This window comes from Chiloscyllium plagiosum, unplaced genomic scaffold, assembly GCF_037043375.1.
Source record: "Chiloscyllium plagiosum isolate Xiang-an unplaced genomic scaffold, Cpla_swu_hap1 HiC_scaffold_34, whole genome shotgun sequence".
Lineage (NCBI taxonomy): Eukaryota > Metazoa > Chordata > Chondrichthyes > Orectolobiformes > Hemiscylliidae > Chiloscyllium > Chiloscyllium plagiosum.
In genome coordinates, this window is record NW_028270172.1 from 43,860,420 (window position 1) to 43,884,497 (window position 24,078).

General features: G+C 42.4%; 1 protein-coding gene across 8 annotated transcripts in view; it reads right to left on the reverse strand.

Moving 5' to 3' along the window:
* Window positions 1-24,078, reverse strand: part of LOC122564345 (F-actin-uncapping protein LRRC16A-like) — a 472,988-nt gene that overhangs the window by 37,059 nt on the left and 411,851 nt on the right. For all 8 annotated transcript variants that reach the window (XM_087978643.1, XM_087978642.1, XM_087978641.1 and 5 more), the window contains 3 exons: window positions 15,249-15,460; window positions 13,051-13,154; window positions 1,273-1,696 (listed from right to left, as the gene is read on the reverse strand). In XM_087978643.1, coding sequence (XP_087834769.1) covers window positions 1,273-1,696; window positions 13,051-13,154; window positions 15,249-15,460 — 740 coding nt within the window. The remainder of the gene's footprint in view (window positions 1-1,272; window positions 1,697-13,050; window positions 13,155-15,248; window positions 15,461-24,078) is intronic.

Here is a 24,078-nt window from a genome sequence, read left to right on the forward strand (position 1 = left end):
GTACAGTCCTGATGCATAGGTATTGTAACAACTACCTTCTGACCAGATAATCTGGTCCTTTGATTTACGGGTTATCAGAGCATCAAGTAATTGTTTACGTTTACTGGCCTTAATCTTTGTGCTCCAGATACATGCAATGCCATCAGAAACCTATATGTCTATACAGCAACACAGTCCACGATTTAACCACTGAATTTGCTTTCTTCCTGAACCTAGGACTCCAGCTAATTACAACAATGGAAGAAAAATGGTATTTGATCAATTGTGTCAGTCACTCTGCTCGGGCAATTCATAACAAGCCCCATTGCCATCATGCAACACCCCCCCCACCCCGCCCCCTGCCTCCCTCCCCCCGCCTCCCTCCCCCCTCCCCCACCCACCCCTCCCTCCCCCCTCCCCCACCCCCCCACCCCCCCGCCCCCCCTCCCCTCCCCCCCACCAAACACCTTGTACATTCCCTTCTTTCAGATGTTGCTTTTAATCTGTAATCAGCCTCAGCTATTCCTGAGGCAAAGCATTTCAAATACCAACAACTGTCTACACAAAGGCAATTTTCTCAACCTCTTCTGTTACTATATGTAAGGATTTTAAATTTCTATGCCCCTTATCACCAAATCCTGAACCAGAGGTGAAACATCCATGACAGCAGGTTGACACATTTTATTAGGTATGGGACTCTGGAAGGAGTAAACAGATTTTACTTTTTAAAAAATTAGTACTGCTAAAAAGTGCACATTTCTCTGTGTCTGTTAATTTTTTCTCTAAATCACTCAGGAGTCAGTTCATGTATAATTATAAAGTCATCAGACTCTGTTAGTTATAATTACTTGAATACTTTAAAAGGTTACTGCCAAAATTCCACAGGACAAGGATTGAGCATGCTTATTTCTACCTAATACGTTTTTCAGAGGATGTGTATACTTGGGGGTTGGTTAGCTCAGTGGCAGGATGGCAGGCAGAGTATGCCAAAAGCACGAGTTCAATTCCTGTACTGGTTGAGGTTACCACGAAAGCCCCTACTTTTTGACCTCACCATTGCCCGAGGCACAGTGACCTACAGATTAAACTCACCACCATCGTCCATCTCTCTATTGAGTGAGACTGTGGGACTATGATGACTTTGCCCTTACCTGACTTGTACTGCTTCTACATTTACCAAAAATTAATTTAGCAAGTACTATGAAGCAAATTGCAGAGTTTTTTTTGAAAATGATTGTATATACGAAGGTAATGAAGACATTGTCATAAATAATGGTGTACAATTTTAATTACCTTTTGTACAGCAGCCCGCTTTTCTTGTTTAGCCTTGAATTCAGCCAGGAGTCCACTGCCCATAACTTGCACCCCATACCAACGGCCTCCTTGTGGGCTGCTCTTGCTGTCCAACCTCTCGGACTTGGCCGAATCCTCAAACACTGCATCCACAGAATCGGGTGTTTTATGTTCGTCTGGGTGTTCTGTGCTGCCATTTTGTTCCACCGGCTTTGAGTCCCTCCTAGTTAGGTCTGTGGCTGGACTTTTCATAACTCCTTTGGGCGACGATGGCTCTTCTGGAACAATCACGGTCTGTGGCCGTTCAGTTTTACTGGATCGAGATTTGATTAAATTTAGGAAACTTGATTTTTTGGAGTCCTTCCTCTTTTTATCTTCTGGATCACCAGAATCCAGGGACTCTGAGCTTCTCAGTGACAATCTCCTAAAAATATGACATTTGAAAAGATTATTTGTAAGTTGATAAGTTTTCAGTAGGCACATTAAGTTTGTGTTTAGACTCAACCAGGTGACCTTGTGCATGGTTAGGAACATGGGACTGGGATATCATAGCAATTACAGAAACGTGGCTCAGGGATGGGCAGGACTGGCAGCTTAATGTTCCAGGATACAAATGCTAGACGAAGGATAGAAAGGGAGGCAACAGAGGAGGGGGAGTGGCGTTTTTGATAAGGGATAGCATTACAGCTGTGCTGAGGGAGGATATTTCCGGAAATACATCCAGGGAAATTATTTGGGTGGAACTGAGAAATAAGAAAGAGATGATCACCTTATTGGGATGGTATTATAGACCCCCCAATAGTCAGAGGGAAATTGAGAAACAAACTTGTAAGGAGATCTCAGCTATCTGTAAGAATAATAGAGTAGTTATGGTAGGGGATTTTAACTTTCCAAACATCGACTGAGATTGCCATAGTGTTAAGGGTTTAGATGGAGAGGAATTTCTTAAGTGTGTACAAGACAATTTTCTGATTCAGTATATGGATGTACTTCCTAGAGAGGGTGCAAAACTTGACCTACTCTTGGGAAATAAGGCAGGGCAGATGACTGAGGTGTAAGTGGGGGAGCACTTTAGGGCCAGCGACCATAATTATATTCGTTTCAAAATAGTGATGGAAAAGGATAGACCAGATCTAAAAGTTGAAGTTCTAAATTGGAGAAAGGCCAATTTTGATGGTATTAGGCAAGTATTTTTGAAAGCTGATTGGAGGCAGATGTTCGCAGGTAAAGGGACGGCTGGAAAATGGGAAGCCTTCAGAAATGAGATAACAAGAATCCAGAGAAAGTATATTCCTGTCAGGGTGAAAGGGAAGGCTGGTAGGTATAGGGAATGCTGGATGACTAAAGAAATTGAGGGTTTGGTTAAGAAAAAGAAGGAAGCATATGTCAGGTATAGAAAGGATAGATCGAGTGAATCCTTAGAAGAGTATAAAGGAAGTAGGAGTATACTCAAGAGGAAAATCAGGAGGGCAAAACGGGGACATGAGATAGCTTTGGCAAATAGAATTAAGGAGAATCCAAATGGTTTTTACAAATATGTTAAGGACAAAAGGGTAACTAGAGAGTGAATAGGGCCCCTCAAAGATCAGCAAGGCGGCCTTTGTGTGGAGCTACAGAAAATGGGAGAGATACTAAATGAGTATTTTGCATCAGTATTTACTGTGGAAAAGGATATAAAAGATATAGACTGTTGGGAAATAGATGGTGACATCTTGCATAATGTCAGATTACAGGGGATGAAGTGCTGGATGTCTTGAAATGGTTAAAAGTGGATAATCCCCAGGACCTGATCAGGTGTACCCGAGAACTCTGTGGGAAGCTGGAGAAGTGATTGCTGGGCCTCTTGCTGAGATATTTGTATCATTGATAGTCACAGGTGAGGTGGCGGAAGACTGGAGGTAGGCAAACGTGGTGGCACTGTTTAAGAAGGGTGGTAGAGACAAGCCAGGGAACTATAGACCGGTGAGCCTGACCTCGGTGATGGGCAAGTTGTTGGAGGGAATCCTGAGGGACAGGATGCACATGCATTTAGAAAGGCAAGGACTGATTCGGGATAGTCAACATGGCTTTGTGCGTGGGAAATCATGTCTCACAAACTTGATTGAGTTTTTTGAAGAAGTAACAAAGAGGATTGATGAGGGCAGAGCAGTAGATGTGATCTATATGGATTTCAGTAAGGCATTCAACAAGGGTTCCCCATGGGAGACTGATTAGCAAGCTTAGATCTCATGGAATACAGGGGAACTAGCCATTTGGATACAGAACTAGCTCAAAAGATAGAAGACCGAGGGTGGTGGTGGAGGGTTGTTTTTCAGACGAGAGGCCTGTGACCAGTGGAGTGCCACAAGGATCGGTGTTGGGCTCTCTACTCTTTGTCATTTACATAAGTGAATTGGATGCGAGCAGAAGAGGTACAGTTAGTAAGTTTGCAGATGACACCAAAATTGGAGGCGTAGTGGACAGCGAAGAGGGTTACCTCAGATTACAGTAGACAATAGGTGCAGGAGTAGGCCATTCAGCCCTTCGAGCCTGCACCGTCATTCAATATAATCATGGCTGATCATTCCTAATCAGTATCCTGTTCCTGCCTTATCTCCATAACCCTTGATTCCACTATCTTTGAGAGCTCTATCCAACTCTTTCTTAAATTAATCCAGAGAGTGGGCCTCCACTGCCCTCTGGGGCAGAACATTCCACACAGCCACCACTCTCTGGGTGAAGAAGTTTCTCCTGAGCTCTGTCCTAAATGGTCTACCCCGTATTTTTAAGCTGTGTCCTCTGGTTCGGCACTCACCCATCAGCGGAAATATGTTTCCTACTGTCAGAGTGTCCAATCCTTTCATAATCTTATACGTCACAATCAGATCCCCTCTCAATCTTCGAAACTCAAGGGTATACAAGCCCAGTCGCTTCAGTCTTTCAGTGTAAGATAATCCTGCCATTCCAGGAATTGACCTCGTGAACCTACGCTGCACTCCCTACATAGCCAGAATGTCTTTTCTCAAATTCGGAGGCCAGAACTGCACACAGTACTCCAGGTGTGGTCTCACCAGGGCCCTGTACAGCTGCAGAAGCACCTCTTTGCTTCTATACTCAATTCCTCTTGTTATGAAGGCCAGCATGCTATTAGCCTTGTTCACTACCTGCTGTACCTGCATGCTTGCCTTCATTGACTGGTGTACAAGAACACCCAGATCTCTCTGTACTGCCCCTTTACCTAAATTGATTCCATTGAGGTAGTAGTCTGCCTTTCTGTTCTTGCTACCAAAGTGGATAACCATACATTATCCACATTAAACTGCATCTGCCATGCATCTGCCCACTCACCTAACTTGTCCAGGTCACCCTGTAATCTCCTAACATCCTCATCACATTTCACCCTGCCACCCAGCTTTGTATCATCAGCAAATTTGCTAATGTTATTGCTGATACCATCTTCTATATCATTAACATATATTGTAAAAAGCTGCGGTCCCAGCACGGACCCCTGCGGTACCCCACTGGTCACTGCCTGCCATTCCGAAATGGAGCCATTATCATGACTTTGTTTCCTATTAGCCAACCAATTTTCAATCCAATCTAGTACTTTGCCCCCAATACCAAGCGCCCTATTTTTACTCACTAACCTCCTGTGTGGGACTTTATCAAAAGCTTTCTGAAAGTCCAGATATACTACATCTACTGGATTTCCCTCGTCCAACTTCATAGTTACATCCTCAAAAAATTCAAGAAGATTAGTCAAGCATGATTTCCCCTTCATAAATCCATGCTGACTCTGTCCTATCCTGTTACTACTATCCAGATGTGCAGTAATTTCATCCTTTATAATAGACTCCAGCATCTTTCCCACCACTGAGGTCAGACTAACTGGTCTATAATTTCCTGCTTTCTCTCGCCCACCTTTCTTAAAAAGTGGTATAACATTAGCCATCCTCCAATCCTCAGGAGCCGACCCCGAACCTATTGAACTCTGGAAAATAATCACCAACGCATCCACGATTTCTCGAGCCACCTCCTTCAGTACCCTGGGATGCAGACCATCAGGCCCCGGAGACTTATCAACCTTCAGACCTAACAGTCTCTCCAACACCAAATCCTGGCAAATATAAATTCCCTTCAGTTCAGGTCCTCCAGCCACTGTTACCTCAGGGAGATTGCTTGTGTCTTCCCCAGTGAACACAGATCTGAAGTACCCATTTAATTCCTCTGCCATTTCTTTGTTCCTAGTAATATATTCCCGTTTCTGTTTTCAAGAGCCCAATTTTTGTCCTAACCATTTTTTTGCCTTGCACATACCTAAAAAAGCTTTTACTATCCTCCTTAATATTCTTGGCCAGTTTACCTTCGTACCTCATTTTTCCTCTGCGTATTTCCTTCTTAGTAATCCTCTGTTGCTCTTTAAAAGCTTCCCAGTCCTCAGTTTTCCCACTTATCTTAGCTATGTTATACTTTTTCTCTTTTAACTTTATATGTTTCTTTACTTCCCTCGTCAGCCACGGCCGCCCATGCCTCCTCCTGGGATCTTTCTTCCTTTTAGGAATGAACTGATCCTGCAACTTCTGCATTATACACAGAAATATCCGCCATTGTTCCTCCACGGTCATCCCTGCTAAGGTATTGCACCATTGAACTTTGGCCAGCTCCTCCCTCATAGCTCCATAGTTCCCTTTATTCAACAGAAGTACTGTCACTTCCGACTGTACCCTCTCCCTCTCAAATTGCAGATTGAAGCTTATTGTATTATGGTCACTATTTCCCAATGGCTCCTTCACTTCGAGGACTCTGACCAATTCTGGTTCGTTACTCAATACCAGATCCAGAATTGCCTTCTCCCTGGTCAGCTCCAGCACCAGCTGCTCTAAGAATCCATCTCTGAGGCACTCCACAAAGTTTCTTTCTTGAGGCCCAACAGGATCTGGACCAGCTGGGCCAATGGGCTGACAAGTGGCAGATGGAGTTTAATTCAGATAAATGTGAGGTGCTGCATTTTGGGAAAGCAAATCTTAGCAGGACTTATACACTAAATGGTAAGGTCCTAGGAAGTGTTGCTGAACAAAGAGACCTTGGAGTGCAGGTTCATAGCTCCTTGAAAGCGGAGTCGCAGGTAGATAGGATAGTGAAGAAGGCGTTTGGTATGCTTTCCTTTATTGGTCAGAGTATTGAGTACAGGAGTTGGGAGGTCATGTTGCAGCTGTACAGGACATTGGTTAGGCCACTGTTGGAATATTGCGTGCAATTCTGGTCTCCTTCCTATCGGAAAGATGTTGTGAAACTTGAAAGGGTTCAGAAAAGATTTACAAGGATGTTGCCAGGGTTGGAGACAAGTAGTTGTTATAAGGGACTCTATAATTAGGGGGACAGATAGTATCCCATGCAAGCCGGATTGGGAGTCTCGCATGGTGTGTTGCCTACCCGGTGCCAGGGTGCGAGACATCTCTGACCGGCTTGAAAGGATATTGGAGCGGGAGGGGGAGGATCCAGTTGTTGTGGTCCACGTTGGGACTAACAACATAGGCAAAGCTAGGGTGGAGGACCTGTTTGGGGATTATCGAGCACTAGGAAGGAAATTGAAGTACAGGTCCTCAAGGGTCATAATCTCCAGATTACTGCCCGAGCCACGTGCCAATTGGCATAGGGATAAGAAAATTAGGGAAGTAAACACGTGGCTAAGGGATTGGTGTGGGAAAGAGGGATTCCACTTCATGGGGCATTGGCATCAGTTTTGGAACCGGGGGGGATCTGTACCGTTGGGACGGTCTCCACCTGAACCGATCAGGTACCAATGTTCTAGCGAAGAGGATAAATAGGGTGGTCAGTAGGACTTTAAACTTCTGAGTTGGGGGGGAAGGGAAAGTGAAAGCGATAGGGAGTATAGAGTTAAATGGAAAGATAGCATATGTGCAGGCAGATTTAAACTTGAGACAGACTGGGAATGCAGCAAAAAGGAAGGATAACTTAGGACATCTTATGACTTCCAATGTCTCTAATGATAAGAAAGTTAACATTAAGGCACTTTACCTGAATGCTCTTAGCATTCATAACAAAGCAGACGAACTAATGGCACAGATCATCGTGAATGATTATGATGTGGTAGGCATCACAGAGACGTGGTTACAGCGTGGTCAGGACTGGCAGTTAAACATCCAAGGGTTTTCAACTTATCGAAAAGACAGTGAGGTGGGCAGAGGGAGCGGGGTTGCCTTGTTAGTTAAGAACAAAGTTAAATCTATGGTGCTGAATGACAGAGTCGGATGATGTGGAGTCTGTGTGGGTGGAATTGAGGAACCACAAAGGCAAAAAAACCATAATGGGAGTTATGTACAGATCTCCTAATAGTGGTCAGGACCACGGGCGCAACATGTACCGGGAAATAGAGAAGGCATGTCAGAAAGGCAAGGTCACAGTGATCATGGGAGACTTCAATATGCAGGTGGACTGGGTAAATAATGTTGCCAGTGGATCTAAAGAAAGGGAATTCATGGAATGCTTACAGGATGGCTTTTTGGAACAGCTTGTCATGGAGCCCACAAGGGAGCAGGCTATTCTGGACCTAGTGCTATGTAATGAACCAGACTTTATAAAAAATCTTAAAGTAAGGGAACACTTAGGAAGCAGCGATCATAATATGGTAGAGTTCAGTCTGCAGTTTGAAAGAGAGAAGGCAAAATCGGATGTAATGGTGTTACAGTTAAATAAAGGTAACTATGAGGGCATGAGAGAGGAACTGACTGGAAGCAGAGCCTAGCAGGGAAGACAGTAGAGCAAAAATGGCAGGAGTTTCTGGGTAAAATTGAGGACACTGTACAGAGGTTCATCCCCAAGAAGAGAAAGATTATCCGGGGAGGGCTTAGACAGCCGTGGCTGACAAAGGAAGTCAGGAAATCTATCAAAGAAAAAGAGAGAGCCTATAAAGTGGCCAAGAGCACTGGGAAATCAGAAGATTGGGAAGGCTACAAAAACAAACAGAGGATAACAAAGAGAGAAATAAGGAAGGAGAGGATCAAATATGAAGGTAGGCTAGCCAGTAATATTAGAAATGATAGTAAAAGTTTCTTTCAATACATAAGAAACAAGCGACAGGCTACTTCAAACTGATGCTGGAAGCCTCGTGATGGGAGATAAGGAAATAGCTGGAGAACTTAATAAGTACTTTGCGTCAGTCTTCACAGTGGAAGACATGAGTAATATCCCAACAATTAAAGGGAGTTAGGGGGCTGAGTTGAGTATGGTTGCCATTACAAAAGAGAAAGTGCTAGAATAGCTAAAAGGTCTTAAAATTGACAAATCTCCTGGCCCTGATGGGTTACATCCTAGAGTTCTGAGGGAGGTGGCTGAGGAAATAGTGGAGGCGTTGGTTGAGATCTTTCAAAAGTCACTGGAGTCAGGGAAAGTCCCAGATGATTGGAAGATTGCTGTTGTAACCCCCTTGTTCAAGAAAGGATCAAGGCAAAAGATGGAAAATTATAGGCCAATTAGCCTAACCTCGGTTGTTGGTAAAATTCTAGAATCCATCATTAAGGATGAAGTTTCTAAATTCTTGGAAGAGCAGGGTCGGATTAGAACAAGTCAACATGGATTTAGTAAGGGGAGGTCGTGCCTGACAAACCTATTGGAGTTCTTTGAAGAGGTGACAAGTAGGTTAGACCGGGGAAACCCAGTGGATGTGGTCTACCTAGACTTCCAAAAGGCCTTTGATAAGGTGCCACATGGGAGGCTGCTGAGCAAGGTGAGGGCCCATGGTGTTCGAGGTGAGCTGCTGGTATGGATTGAGGATTGGCTGTCTGACAGGAGGCAGAGAGTTGGGATAAAAGGTTCTTTTTCGGAATGGCAGCCAGTGACAAGCGGTGTCCTGCAGGGTTCAGTGTTGGGGCCGCAGCTGTTCACATTATATATTAATGATCTGGATGAAGGGACTGGGGGCATTCTAGCGAAGTTTGCCGATGATACAAAGTTAGGTGGACAAGCAGGTAGTACTGAGGAAGTGGGGAGGCTGCAGAAGGATCTAGACAGTTTGGAGGAGTGGTCCAGGAAATGGTTGATGGAATTGAATGTGAGCAAATGCGAGGTCTTGCACTTTGGGAAAAAGAATAGAAGCATGGATTACTTTCTAAACGGTGAGAAAATTCGTAAAGCCAAAGTACAGAGGGATCTGGGAGTGCTAGTTGAGGATTCTCTAAAGGTAAACATGCAGGTTGAGTCCGTGATTAAGAAAGCGAATGCAATGTTGTCAATTTTCTCAAGAGGGTTGGAATATAAAAGCACTGTTGTGCTACTGAGACTTTATACAGCTCTGGTTAGGCCCCATTTGGAGTACTGTGTCCAGTTTTGGTCCCCACACCTCAGGAAGGACATACTGGCACTGGAGCGTGTCCAGCGGAGATTCACATGGATGATCTCTGGAATGGTAGGTCTAACATACGAGGAAAGGCTGAGGATCCTGGGATTGTAGTCATTGGAGTTTAGAAGATTAAGGGGAGATCTAATAGAAACTTACACGATAATACATGGCTTGGAAAGGGTGGACGCTAGGAAATTGTTTCCGTTAGGCGAGGAGACTAGGACCCGTGGACACAGCATTAGAATTAGAGGGGGTAAGTTCAGAACAGAAATGCGGAGACATTTCCTCAGCCAGAGAGTGGTGGGCCTGTGGAATTCATTGCCATAGAGTGCAGTGGAGGCTGGGACGCTAAATGTCTTCAAGGCAGAAATTGATAAATTCTTGATGTCACAAGGAATTAAGGGCTACGGGGAGAATGCGGGTAAGTGGAGTTGAAATGCCCATCAGCAATGATTGAATGGCGGAGTGGACTTGATGGGCCGAATGGCCTTACTTCCACTCCTATGTCTTATGGTCTTATTTGAACTACAGGGAGAGGCTGAACAGGCTGGGGCTGTTTTCCCTGGAGCATCGGAGGCTGAGGGGTGACGTTATAGAGGTTTACAAAATTATGAGGGGCATGGATAGGATAAATAGGCAAAGTCTTTTCCCTGGTGTCGGGGAGTCCAGAACTAGAGGACATAGGTTTAGGATGAGAGGGGAAAGATATAAAAGAGACCTAAGGGGCAACCTTTTCAAGCAGAGGGTGGTACATGTATGGAATGAGCTGCCAGAGGAAGTGGTGGAGGCTGGTACAATTGCAACATTTAAGAGGCATTTGGATGGGTATATGAATAGGAGGGATATGGGTCGGGTGCTGGCAGGTGGGACTTGATTGGGTTGGGATATCTGGTCAGCATGGATGGGTTGGAACGAAGGGTCTGTTTCCATGCGGTACATCTCTGACTCTAAGTAGTCCTAGGAGAGTTAAGACATAATGTCAACCTGTCTGCATTTGCTAGCTTCTAGCCACTGGTTAGAGAACTAAAAGCAGAACTGCTACTCACTCTGTTAATCAACAGATTTTGTGTTTTATAACTTAGAGAGAAAGCCAAACCACTCTCCTATTCCCAAGTACAGAGGAACCTCTAATATCCGGCATGCAATTATCAGATTTTTGGATTATCAGGACAAGATCGCAAAGTCCCGATGCTTGGCTAAACTGCGTTATCTGAACAATTATCTGAACATCTGATTATCTGAACAAAATACTCCCTGCCTTGGTCTTTTGGATAATCGAGGTTCCTCTGTACTTATAAAATCTCTTCTGAGGAAGGGTCACCATAACAGAAATGTTAACTTTTCAAAACCAAGTCTTCACAGCTGCTGCCAGACCTGTTGAGCTTTGTCAGCAACTTCATTTTTTGTTTTTGACTTACTTGCAAAATCTACATCGGTCACTTTGATTGATTTGTGAGTCAATGAAATATGCTCAGAAGTTACAGAATATATGTATTTTAAATTCTTCAAGATTACACTTAAATGATGTTTTAAAAAAATGTAAGTTTATAGGAAAATGAAATACTGGCTTATTTTATTCTAAATTTATGAATCAGTATTCATAAAACACTGGACAACAGCATTTTTGAGAATCAAGGGGTTTACCAGTTGATATTTCTAGCCAATTTGATGACTTGCACTGTAATATGAATTCAAATAACTACCTTACATTTTCATTCTGATTTGTATTAATTGTAGAAACCATCGCAATGAGCAGACATATGGTGCATTCCCCTGTACTTATAGTGGAATTCTAAAGGGTGTCTTATAAAAATGCTCGCTGAATCCTGACCAAAGGAAAGCAAATTTACATAATCAGATCTTACTCAAATTTACTGCAGCTATTGTCATGAAATGAAAGACAACTAAGATCAACAAACAGTACATGTGATTAAATAGTCTGATAACTAGAATTGTCAAGGACAAGTTCACATGTCTGTTATTATTGCTGGCACTTGATAGCAAAACCAGAGCTCTGATCATTTGCAAAAGCACCTGTCCTGCAATTTGAGGAATCTTTCACTGGAAATACAAGTGTCATGTGATTAAAAAAAAATACGTTAGTATTATTCATGAAATTGGATTCCACAGTTAAGTTAAAGGGGTTTTGGTTTTCAATACTGTGAAGATTTGATCAGTTTCTTTTCAAAGAAGGATCAGAAAGTAATTTGGAACAGTGAACCAAAGACAGTCTAAGAAACCACACGACTTAAGCTAAAAGACTCAACAAGATACATTGTGAGCCAACTATTGCTTACTGTTGACTTGCTTCTATAGCATATAGAAAAAGAGATGGCCAGAGCCTACAAGCAGGTTGCATCATCTAGAAGAAATGTTCCATTACTGCAGATGGGAAGGGTTTAGTTTGTAGAATTTCTCAGGATAGAGCTGGAAATAAATCTTAAACAGTTTTAGCAGCCTTAAAGTTGTCAAAGTCAAAGAAAAGTTATTGTGATAGCTTGTCTGTGTATCTCAAAGAAAGATAGAGAGCCTCACATTCGGTAAAGGTGCAGAAAATGACTAAAAGGAAATGCTTGCAAACTTACCCAGTTGAGTAAGAAATTAATGAATGAAGATTTGAGTGATATTTCACTGGGTATGACTGACCGTAAAAGATAACATTGGGAGAAAGGATTGAACCTGATAATGATAAACTCTTTCAAAATGCCACAAATATTTGTACCAACTTAACTTTTCTTTTGTATTCTTGTGTTCTTGTGACCTTGTGTTCTTTTATTGAAATATGTGACTTTATTCAACGAGTGACCAACATGGCAGCCAAGTTTCCTATCAAACCATGAAATTCACTCTGGAATCTAACTTGATAAGCATGCCATCAGCAGGGATTATGACAACCGCTATTTGGCAAATCATTGGTAAAAGCAGAGGTTCAATTCAAATCTGTTTTCGAAATGCTCTGAGGAATTTGGAAAAAGAGGTTTGGCATTTTTTTTCTTAATAGTTTGAGGAAGGACGTCATTCAGCTTGGGCCGAAGTCAATTATTTGTAGGGCCAATACATGAAAAGGGAAACATGAAAACTTTCCTGCCTGGATCAGTGTTAACAACTATCAGTGTAACATTTAATGTCAAAATGAGTGTTGTGTGATATGAGTTTTCACAAGTTCAGGCATGGCTAGAAATTTTGAATGAAAGATCAGCAAATGTCGGAGAGACTCTGCACATCACGTAAAGACATAGAAGTCTCACAATTGTTCAATCTAAGATTGTTCATTACAGCTGAATGATTCATAACTGCTTCAATTAGATGTAAAATTTATAATCATACCATCAAGAATTAAAAGTATGCCAATTTATTTAATTCAATTTGTGTTTTAATCCTTAACTTTCAACACTTAATGGTATCACATGAAGTCATGTCACTAAAATATAAAAACTTACTTTGACTCCATTCGTGTTACCTTCTTGGTGAAAAATTCATCCACCCCCTCATCAATTCTACTCATAAGGCCATTCTGTTCACCCTCCTGCGAATCTGTGGAAAGCTGACAAAGAAATTCATTGCTTTAATTTTAGTCCAGAAATATTTACCTTATAGAAGGTAGGAACAAATTACTGCAGATGCTGGAATCTATGCAAGGCATCTTTTTCCCAGAACAGTTTATGCAAATCAAGTTGTAAAACTTCAGCCTGTGATTCACAAGGTTCAAGGTCATTGTCTACAAACTCAGCTACTGTTCGAAGTGCATGTTTTGCCAGATTTTGGCCAAAGTTGCTAAATGGGAGACCACCATAGACTAACTACCAAGTCTTAAAAGACATACAAAGAATAACATGGGTCCATTGTTCGACAATGTGCAAGTTTAATCATTTGCAAGAGATGACCACCTATTACAAAAAAAACAAATAAGAATAAAACTAAATGCTGATTACCTATTGCGGGTATTTGATACGTCTCCACTCACTTTTGGACTATAGTTCAGTTGCTGTGCACAAATTAAACTTCTGCATTCTAGTGGAAGGTGAGAATGAGGGGAAAGAACAATATCTGGGATAGACCTTTTCAAAAATTCACATCAATCTTTAGGCATGGATGATCATGGTCAATCTATCGGATTATCTTGCCAAATCCACTGTATATACACTTTGGTTCTGAACCACAGGCTAACCTTTTGACCAAAGGTGGAAAAAGAAAATTTGGACTGACAGAAAACAAAGCAATTCACCTTAACCAGGTAACATACTAAGCTGTGCAGAGTGAAGCTTTAGATATGTAGACAAAAGGACAGTCACACAGGATTATGTTAATGGCAATTAATCAAACAATTTTACTGGTCTGTTGAACCCACACAGAGAAGTGAGGACCAAAAGGAGCCCAAATCTAGGAAGGACGTCTCGGAAGACATTTGCTTTTGAAATATGAACCTCACAATTGTACATGGTTGATAATAAGAATAGGTTGACTCAAGAATTAACTTCTAAGGTGACTATAAAAATATCATGACATCCCCAAGGCATTACAGTATTAACTTATATAACTGGTAGTCATTCACTGAAATTATGGTCAGCAGCAGATGATAGTTCTTGTCGCATCAATCATAACCTATATGATTTGACAGATCATAAGAAAGGATGGATGAGGAAAGTTCAGACAACCAGAACTATTTATTTTCATGGGAGATGGTATTAATCATGACACAAAGTAAACTGTTTCTCAGTTAGAGGTATAGGCTTTGAAATGCAGGTATGATTAGTTACTGGAGAAAGAAAGTCTGGCTTTGCAATTCTTGTCCTACTCTGAGATTGCAATTGCAGTAGTTGACATGCCTCAGTGAATCCTTACTTACTGAAGTGCAGCTATCTCATCTTCTTGTTTTTTTTACAGTCTCAGAAGGAGAACTTCAGTCTGAACATGGCTTTTTTGCCAAAAGCCATTACTTACCCTCCATGTTTGCCTTCCAACAGTTTGGCTGCATTGTATGGCTTCTTTGCATTTTAAGTTATGCTGGAATCCAAGGGGACTGTCTATTAGCGTTTGAGAGCAACTGGGGTTGTACAGGTGCTCTGAAGTCAACAAAAAAATCCTTTGACACTAAGCACGCTACACCCTGGAGCTTTTTGCAATTTAAAACAATTATAGAAAGTACCAAGTATTTGTAGAATCATAGCAACCAAAATCAGTCATTAACTAACCTGCAAGTAATTAATGGTCTCACTAAATAAACACTGACGTGGATGAGGAGTTCCTTCTATCTTTTGTCTCTCAAGGTCAGCAGACACTAAAATCTCAAATAAACATCTCATAAAAATAGAAACCTTTAAAGATCTAAAAAGTAACTACTGATTAAGATATATTTCCTGCAATTAACATTCCAAATGCTTTTGCTACTTTGAAGCCATTCTTTTTGAATACTGTTACCACTGAAGTCTACAGAGAGCCTCATTCTGTACAGAGAATGTCATTCCACCATGAAACTACTTTTCAGCTAACAACTACTGCCCTGATAATATACACTGCTATTAATGACCACAGAAGAAGAGTTGCACTGTGCTGATATTGGGCACAATTAATCAGTGGTCTTAAATGAATACAAAATTCAACAGAATGAGTTTTGATCCATTGAACACAAAAGACTTACAGCTGTCTTGCTTGCTGGTAACTTCTTGTTCCTCTTGGGTCGAGATTTTGTGTAATGCTCCAGTTTCTTTACCTCTTCTGAGGGTAGTTCAGTCATCATACTGCTGGGCCGTGATGACCGTTCTTGCTTGCTGTAAATACTTGAAGCAGGGGTTGAGTCGTCAAAATGGACTGGGATCTCCTCCAGGGCCCTATCCAGGTCAAATTCCATTTCTGCACAAAAGAACAGAATTTACTATAATAATAACTAACATGAAAACAACTTTATGGTGTTTTATTTCCCTAGTGTTTTATTTTTCATAGATAGAAAATAAATCTGACCAAGTGCACAAAGAGGCAAATATTGGCAACGGAGAACATTTTAAAAGTGAAGTAAAACTTTAGAGCCAGTTAACAGTTAGCTACAAGTGAGTGTAATTGCCTATCAGTGAAGAAGGGCTCATGCTCGAAACGTCAATTTTCCTGCTCCTTGGATGCTGCCTGACCTGCTGCGCTTTTTCAGCAACACATTTTCAGCTCTGATCTCCAGCATTTGCAGTCCTCACTTTCTCCTATCAGTGAAGTTTGATGATCCAAGATGCAATTTCTTTTATTCATTCACAGGATGTGGAGCTCGCTGGTTAGACAGGCATTTATTGACCATTCCAGGTCAGTTAAGAGCCAGCTACATGGATCTGAAGTCACATGTAGGCCAGACCAGGGCAGCAATTTCCTTCCCCAAGGGACACTGGCAAACCAGAATCTTCATTCCAGAGTTTTACTGAATTCAAACTCCATCTGCCAAGGAGGGTTTCAAACCTGGGTCTCCTGAACACTGCCTGGATTAATATGTTAGCGATAATACCACTGGGGAACTGTGGTGCTTGATTTTGACAAACAGCTACAAGATGCTTGCTATCTGTGATGAGAAAAGAACTACAAGGTACAGGTATCCTCCACTTTTCAAACGTTTGCTTTATGCCAACTCGTTTTTCTGAAAGAACTACTTTAGAGGATTTTTGCTTTTATGAGAATAGATTCCCTACAGTAGGGAAACAGGCCCTTCGGCCCAATAAGTCCATCCCAACCCTCCGAAGAGTAACCCAACCAGACCCATTTCCCTACCCTTTATTTACCTCTGACTAATGCACCTAACACTATGGCAATTTAGCATGGCCAATTCATCTAAGTTGCAGATCTTTGGACTGTGGGAGGAAACCGGAGCACCTGGAGGAAACCCATGCAGTCACAGGGAGAATGTGCAAACTCCACACAGACAGTCGCCCGAGGCGGGAATTGAACCCAGGTCCCTGGTGCTGTGTGGCAGCAGTGCTAACCACTAAGCCACTGTACTGCCTTTAAGAAAAAGCGTGCGCAGTGAGAGCAGCACCACCAAGAGTCTTCCCCGGGAACTACACTCAGCATCAAGCCGTCATAACTTTGAACTGTGCCTGTGAGCACCTGTGCTTTATCTCGATTTATTTAGTGCATCCATTAGCAAGATGTGTCCTTAGGTATCCTGTACCTCCCACCACCCCAACCTCCAACTGCCTTAACTGTATGTTAATGTTAGTTTAGGTTTTTTGTGTTATTTGGTATGATTTGGTAAGTTATTTTTTGGGTCTGAGAATGCTCAAACATTTTTCCCGTATAAATTAATAGTAATTGCTTCTTTGCATAATGCCATTTTGGCTTACAAACTGTTTCATAGGAACGCTCTACTTTCAGATAGTGGGGGACTCCTGTAAATGGACTTAAATGACCATAATACCATAGTTCAGAAAACCGTTCAGGTGGGAGGACTGAAAAGGAATGTGGTAGTGATAAAGAACTGTATAGTCAGTTCTATTCAGGTTACAAAATTAAAAATCACACAACACCAGGTTATAGTCCAACAGGTTTAATTGGAAGCACTAGCTTTCGGAGCGACGCTTCTTCGTCGGGTGGTTGTCATGATTATTCAGGTTATGCTGCCTGCATAAAGACATCTCCTTGCAACTGGAGAACACCTTTGAAGTCATAGGAGAATGGTGAGGATTATCTTTTCATGGTGCATGAAAGAAACATTAATAACATTATTAATGAGATTAAAGTTAAAAGTAAGCAAGTTAAAAGTAGGGCCTCCCACCCACTGACTTCCTGTAACCTTACACCAGCAGAGCAAAATCAGGTAAGCTTTCTTTTCTCTTTCGTTTCTTAGTATGGGACATTAGCAGGGATGGCAGTGCAAGCAGTGCCACGTTCCTCCTGTGGGATGTTTGAGGTGAGGGATACCATTAGTACTCCAGCTGAGTACACCTGCAGGAAGAGCACCCAACTCCAGCTCTTTGAAGGGCGTGTTAGGGAACTTGAGTTGGAACTGGATGAATTCAGGATCATTCGGGAGGCAGAGACAGTTATAGATAAAAGCTACAGGGAGGTGGTTACTCCTAGAAATGCAGGTAGTTGGGTGACTGTTAGAAGGGGTGAGAAGCAGTCAGTGCAGGGATCCCCTGTGGCCGATGCCCTCAACAACAAGTATACCATTTTGGATACTGTCAGGGCAGGCGGCTTGCCAGGGGTATGCCATGGGGTACAGGTCTCTGGCACAGAGTCCGTCCCTGTTGTTCAGAAGGGAGAGGGGGAAAGGAGTAGAGCATTAATCATTGGGGACTCCTTAGTTAGGGGACAGACAGGAGGTTCTGTGGGAATGAGAGAGACTCACGGTTGGTGTGTTGCCTCCCAGTGTCAGGGTTCGTGATGTCTTGGATCGTGTTTTCGGGATCCGCAATGGAAAGGGGAGCAGCTCCAATTCGTGGTCCACATAGGCACCAATGACATAGTTAGGAAAAGGGATGGGGATTTGAGACAGAAATTCAGGGAGCTAGTGTGGGAGTTTTTGTCTCTGGTTTGTTGCCCGTGCCACGTGCTAGCGAGATGAGGAATAGGGAGAGAGAGCAGTTGAACACGTGACTACAGGGATGGCGCAGGAGGGAGGGATACAGATACCTGGCTAACTGGGGGTCATTTTGGAGTAGGTGGGATCTCTACAAATGGGGTGGTCTAACACCTGAACCTGAGGGGTACCGATATCCTGAGGGTGGGGGTGGGGGAGATTTGCTAATGCTCTTTGGGAGGGTTTAAACTAATTCAGCAGGGGGGTGGGAACCTAAAGTGTTCAGGAGGTTGAGAGTAGTGAGGTCAGAAATTAGGTTTCAAGGTCGTAGGAGTGTACCAGCAAGCAGGAAGGTAGTTTGAAGTATGTCTACTTCAATGCCAGGAGCATCTGGAATAAGGTGGGTGAACATGCAGTATGGGTTGGTACCTGGGACTTCGATGTTGTGGCAATTTCAGAGCCATGGATAGAGCAGAGACGGGAATGATTGCTGCAGGTTCCAGGGTTTAGATGTTTCAGTAAGAACAGAGAAGATGGTAAAAGAGGGGGAAGTGTGGCACTGTTAATCGAGGACAGTATTACGGTGGCAGAAAGGATATTTAATGAGGACTCGTCTACAGAGATAGTATGGACTGAGGTTAGAAACAGGAATGGAGAGGTCACATAGGCATCCAATTAGTTCCAGAGATGTAGAGGAAAGGATTGCAAAGATGGTTTTGGAGTGAAAGTAACAGGGTAGTTGTTATGAGGGACTTTAACTTTCCAAATATTGACTGGAAACGTTATAGTTTGAGTATTTTAGATGGGTCAGTTTTTGTCCAATGTGTGCAGAAGGGTTTCCTGACACAGTATGTAGACAAGCCAACAAGAGGGGAGGCCACATTGGATTTGGCACTGGGTAATGAACCAGGCCAAGTGCTAGATTTGGAGATAGGTGAGCACTTTGGTGATAGTTACCACAATTCGGTTAAGTTTACTTTAGCAATGGAAAGGGATAGGTATACACCACAGGGCAAGAGTTATAGCTGGGAGAAAGGCAATTATGATGCAATAAGGCAAGATTTAGGATGCCTAGGATGAGGAAGGAAACTGCAAGAGAAGGGCACAATTTAAATGTGGAGCTTGTTCAAGGAACAGCTATTGCAGGTCCTTGAAAAGTATGTACCGTCAGGCAGGGAGGAAGTGGTCGAGCAAGGGAACTGTAGTTTACTAAAGTAGTTGAATCTCTTGTCAAGAGGAAAAAGGAGGCTGATGTAAAGATAAGAAGTGAAAGCTCAGTTCGGGCACTTGAGAGTCACAAGTTAGCCAGGAAAGACCTAAAGAGAGAGCTAAGAAGAGCCAGGAGGGAACATGAAAAGTCTTTGGCAGACAGGATCAAGGGAAACCCAAATGTAACTAAAGGAATGTCAGAAATAAAAGAATGGCAAGGGCAAGATTAGGGCCAGTCAAGGACAGTAATGGGAAGTTGTGTGTGGAATATTTTTCATCAATATTCACACAGGAAAAAAACAATGTTGTTGAGGAGAATACTGAGATACAGGCTATTAGATTATTCAGGACTGAGATTCAGAAGGAGGAGGTTTTTAGATTAGATTACTTACAGTATGGAAACAGGCCCTTCGGCCCAAAAGGTCCACACCGACCCGCCAAAGCGCAACCCACCCAGACCCATTCCCCTATATTTACCCCTTCACCTAACACTACGGGCAATTTAGCCTGGCCAATTCACCTAACCTGCACATTTTTGGACTGTGGGAGGAAACGGGAGCAAACCCGGGGAGAAAGTGCATACAGTCGCCTGAGGCGGGAATTGAACCCGGGTCTCTGGCGCTGTGAAGCAGCAGTGCTAACCACTGTGCAACCGTGCCGCCCAATTGTTAGCAATTCTGGAAAGCGTGAAAATAGGTAAGCCCCCTGGGCCGGATGGGATTTATCCTAGGATTCTCTGGGAAACCAGGTGGAGATTGCCGAGCCTTTAGCTTTGATCCTTATGTCATCATGGTCTACAAGAATAGTAGCAGAAAACTGGATGATAGCAAATGTCCCCTTGTTCAAGAAGGGGAGTAGCGACAACCCTGGAAATTATAGGCCAGTGAGTCTTACTTCAGTTGTAGATAGGTTATAAGAGATAGGATTTATCATCATCTAAGAAAGGAATAATTTGATTAGGGATAGTCAGCACGGTTTTGTGAAGGGTAGGTCATGCCTCACAAACTTTATTGAGTTCTTTGAGAAGGTGATCAAACAGGGTAAAAGCAGTTGATGTGGGTATATGGATTTCAGTAAAGCCTTTGATAATGTTCCCCGCAGTAGGAGGCATAGGATTGAGGATGATTTAGCGGTTTGCATTGGAAATTGGCTCGCTGAAAGAAGACAGAGGGTGGTGGTTGATGGGAAATGTTCATCCTGGAGTTCAGTTACTAGTGGTATACCATAAGGATCTGTTTTGAGGCCATTGTAGTTTGCCATTTTTACTAATAGCCTGGATGAGAGCGTAGAAGGATGGGTTAGTAAATTTGCGGAATACACTAAAGTCGGTGATGTTGTGGACAGTGTGGAAGGATGTTGCAGATTATAGAGAGACATACATAAGGTGCACAGCTGGGCTGAGAGGTGGCAAATGGAGTTTAATGAGGAAAAGTGAGGTGATTCACTTTGGAAGGAGCAACAGGAATAGAGAGTACTGAGCTAATGGTAAGGGTCTTGGTAGTGTGGATAAGCAGAGACGTTTCTGTGCCATTTGCATAGATCCCTGAAAGTTGCCACTCAGGTTGATAGGGTTGTTAAGAAGGTGTATGGTGTGTTAGCTTTTATTGGTAGAAGGATTGAGTTTTGCAGCCATGAGGTCCATGTTGCAGCTGTACAAAGCTCTGGGGCAGCCGCACTTGGGGTATTGCATAGAGTTCTGGTCACCGCATTGTAGGAAGGATGTGGCAGCGATGGAAAGGGTGCAGAGGAGATTTACCAGTATGTTGCTTGTTATGGAGGGAAGGTCTTATGAGGAAAGGTTGAGGGACTTGAGACTGCTTTTGTTAAAGAGAATAAGGTTGAGAGGTGACTTGAGAGGCATACAAGATGATCAGAGGATTAGATAGGGTGGAGAGCGAGAGCTTTTTTTTCCTCGGATGGTGATGGCTAGCATGAGGGGACATAGCTTTAAACTGAGGGGTGATAGATACAGGACAGATATCAGAGATAGGTTCTTTACTCAGAAAGTACTAATGGCGTGGAATACCCTGCCTGCAACAGTAGTGGACTCGCCAAAATTAAGGGAATTTAAATAGTCATTGGATAAATATATGGATGGTAATGTAAGTTAGATAGGTTATAGATTGGTCACTGGATGGTGCAATATCAAGGGCCGAAGGGCCTATACTGTGCTGTAATATTCTATGTTCTAAGTAATAATCTCTGGATTGATACTTTTGCCATGCATGAATTGGCAGAGGGATAAAGAAATTAGCAGGTTAATTCTCTTGCCAAAAGAATGGTGAGAGAGATGGCTGTTGCTTTATGGGTCATTGGCACCAAAACTGGTTAAAATGGGAATTATTCCAAAGGGAGGCTCTTCCTATTAGGACTGGGACTAGGGTCTTGGCTCATCAGAGACCAGGGTTTTGCACCTATAAAGAGGGGATTGGGAAGATTTAGGAAATGGCACATTCAAAAGCAGCTTTGAAGAAGTGTTTTTGGAATAAATAGCTATTGCAAATTTAACTATAACAGAGTAAGGTCCTTCATCAATATCATTGATATACGTCATATATAGTTAAGCCTCTGGCACTGATCACAGCAGAACCCTATCAGGTACAGTTTAAGTTGAAATGCGATACATTTATTCCAATTTTGTTTCTTATTTGTCAATCCTCTATCTATGCTAATACAGCACCTTCAACACAATAAGCTCCTATTTCATTAGGAACCTTTTATGGGGCACCTTTACCAAATTTTTTTTTTGGAAATCCAGGTACATTAGATCTACTAGTCTCCCTTTAGCCACCCTACTTCTTAACATTCTTAAATGAACTCTAATAATTATCAAACATGATTTCCTTTTCACAAAATTATGTTGACTGCCTAATTATATGATTTTCTAAACATCCTGCTACTACTTCCTTAATAATCAGTTCTTGCATTTTTTCCAATTAAAGTTGCTAGACCAGCTGGTTTATAGATTCCTTTTTATGGTCTTCATTCTCCATGTGCAATTCATCCAATTTCCATAAAGGTCAGAACTTATGATCCCTATAATAATGTTGGAAAGGAATCCTCTTACAAACTTCTGAAGCTCAATGAAATGTATCCACTCAAACTATCCCCAAAATATATTAAATAGCCATAAAACTGCAGAAAATCATCCTTTTAGAAACCTCTTAAAATACATCAAACTGTCACTCAAAACACAACTGCTTGCGTTTTTTTTGACAGCTGCCCTGTTGAAGTGAACCTGTTACTGTGGTTGAAAGCTTAGCTGAGCAATCATATCAATCTCACTGCACAACAATATCAATGTAACCTCCAGTGATAAATACATTAACATTTGTGGGCAGCACGGTGGCACAGTGGTTAGCACTGTTGCCTCACAGCGCCAGAGACCCGGGTTCAATTCCCGCCTCGGGCGACTGTCTGTGTGGAGTTTGCACGTTCTCCCAGTGTCTGCGTGAGTTTCCTCCAGGTGCTCTGGTTTCCTCCCACAGTCCAAAGATGTGCAGGTCAGGTGAATTCGCCATGCTAAATTGCCCATAGTGTTAGGTAAGGGGTAAATGTAGGGGTATGGGTGGGTTGCGCTTCGGCGGGTCGGTGTGGACTTGTTGGGCCAAAGGGCCTGTTTCCACACTGTAATGTAATGTAATGTAATCTAATTTGTGAACAGTGGAGAAAATAGCCACCTGCTGTATTGCTCCAGAGGCTGGACAAATGGCTGATGTGATTAAAACACAGGGTGCAACTGACACAGTAAAATCTGAATCATCACAACATTGTTCAACGCAGAATAGCACTTTACCAACAGATGATGTATTCTGATGCATTTGAAGACTTTCCCATTTTTAGAATGCTGGTCAATTTAAAGGTCACTCAGGATTTCTAAACCAAGCCCCTCAAAATTCACTTCACGAGGAACATATTTAACATACACCATTATTTTATAACACACGAGTTGGCAACAGTTTTAAAACTGCGTCAACACTTTTCTTACCTTCATATGAAGGATTCCCCTATGGTTCATAAATCCACTGAGATTCATTGAGTCATAGTGCCACCTAATTCCATGAAAAATAGTTGGGTGTCTAAACTCCCAGGCCTAACAACGCAGCCAGACGTGGATGTAAGCTGAAGGTATGTTATCTTATGCTGCCCCAAGTAGCTGACAAAAGGAATGGGGATGGGATTTTAAGAATCAGGATGGACTCATCATTCTTCTAGCCCAACCACCTTTATTGCAACATAAGTGGATGAATGAACATATGGTCAAGTAATCCAAATCCATATCCTTTCCTGTCCTGACCAACATTCCTCACTCAACCACAACCATCAAAACACAGGGTCAATTATTGCATTTTTGTCTAATTTTGCTCTGTAAACATTAGCTGTTATGTTTGCCAATAAATTAATAGTGACAACATCACAATTCACTTGGAGCCCATGGGAATGTCTAGTGACTCCAAATAAACACAAGAATCTTCCTTCTGTGTCATCCATCTCTCCATCTCATAATTTCCACTGTGCTACGATTCCCACTGATGATACTACTGAACAAAATAAAACAAAATGATGGAACAGCAGATGCTGTAAATCAGAAACAAAAACAGAAATTGCTGGAAAATCTCAGCTGGTCTGGCAGGATCTGTGGAGAGAAAAGGAGTTAATGTTTCAATTTGAGTGACCCTTCCTCAGAAGAGAGTAAAGGTCATTGTCCTGAAAAAGTGTTCACTAGACCTGAAGCATTAACTCTCATTTCTCCCCACAAATGCTGCCA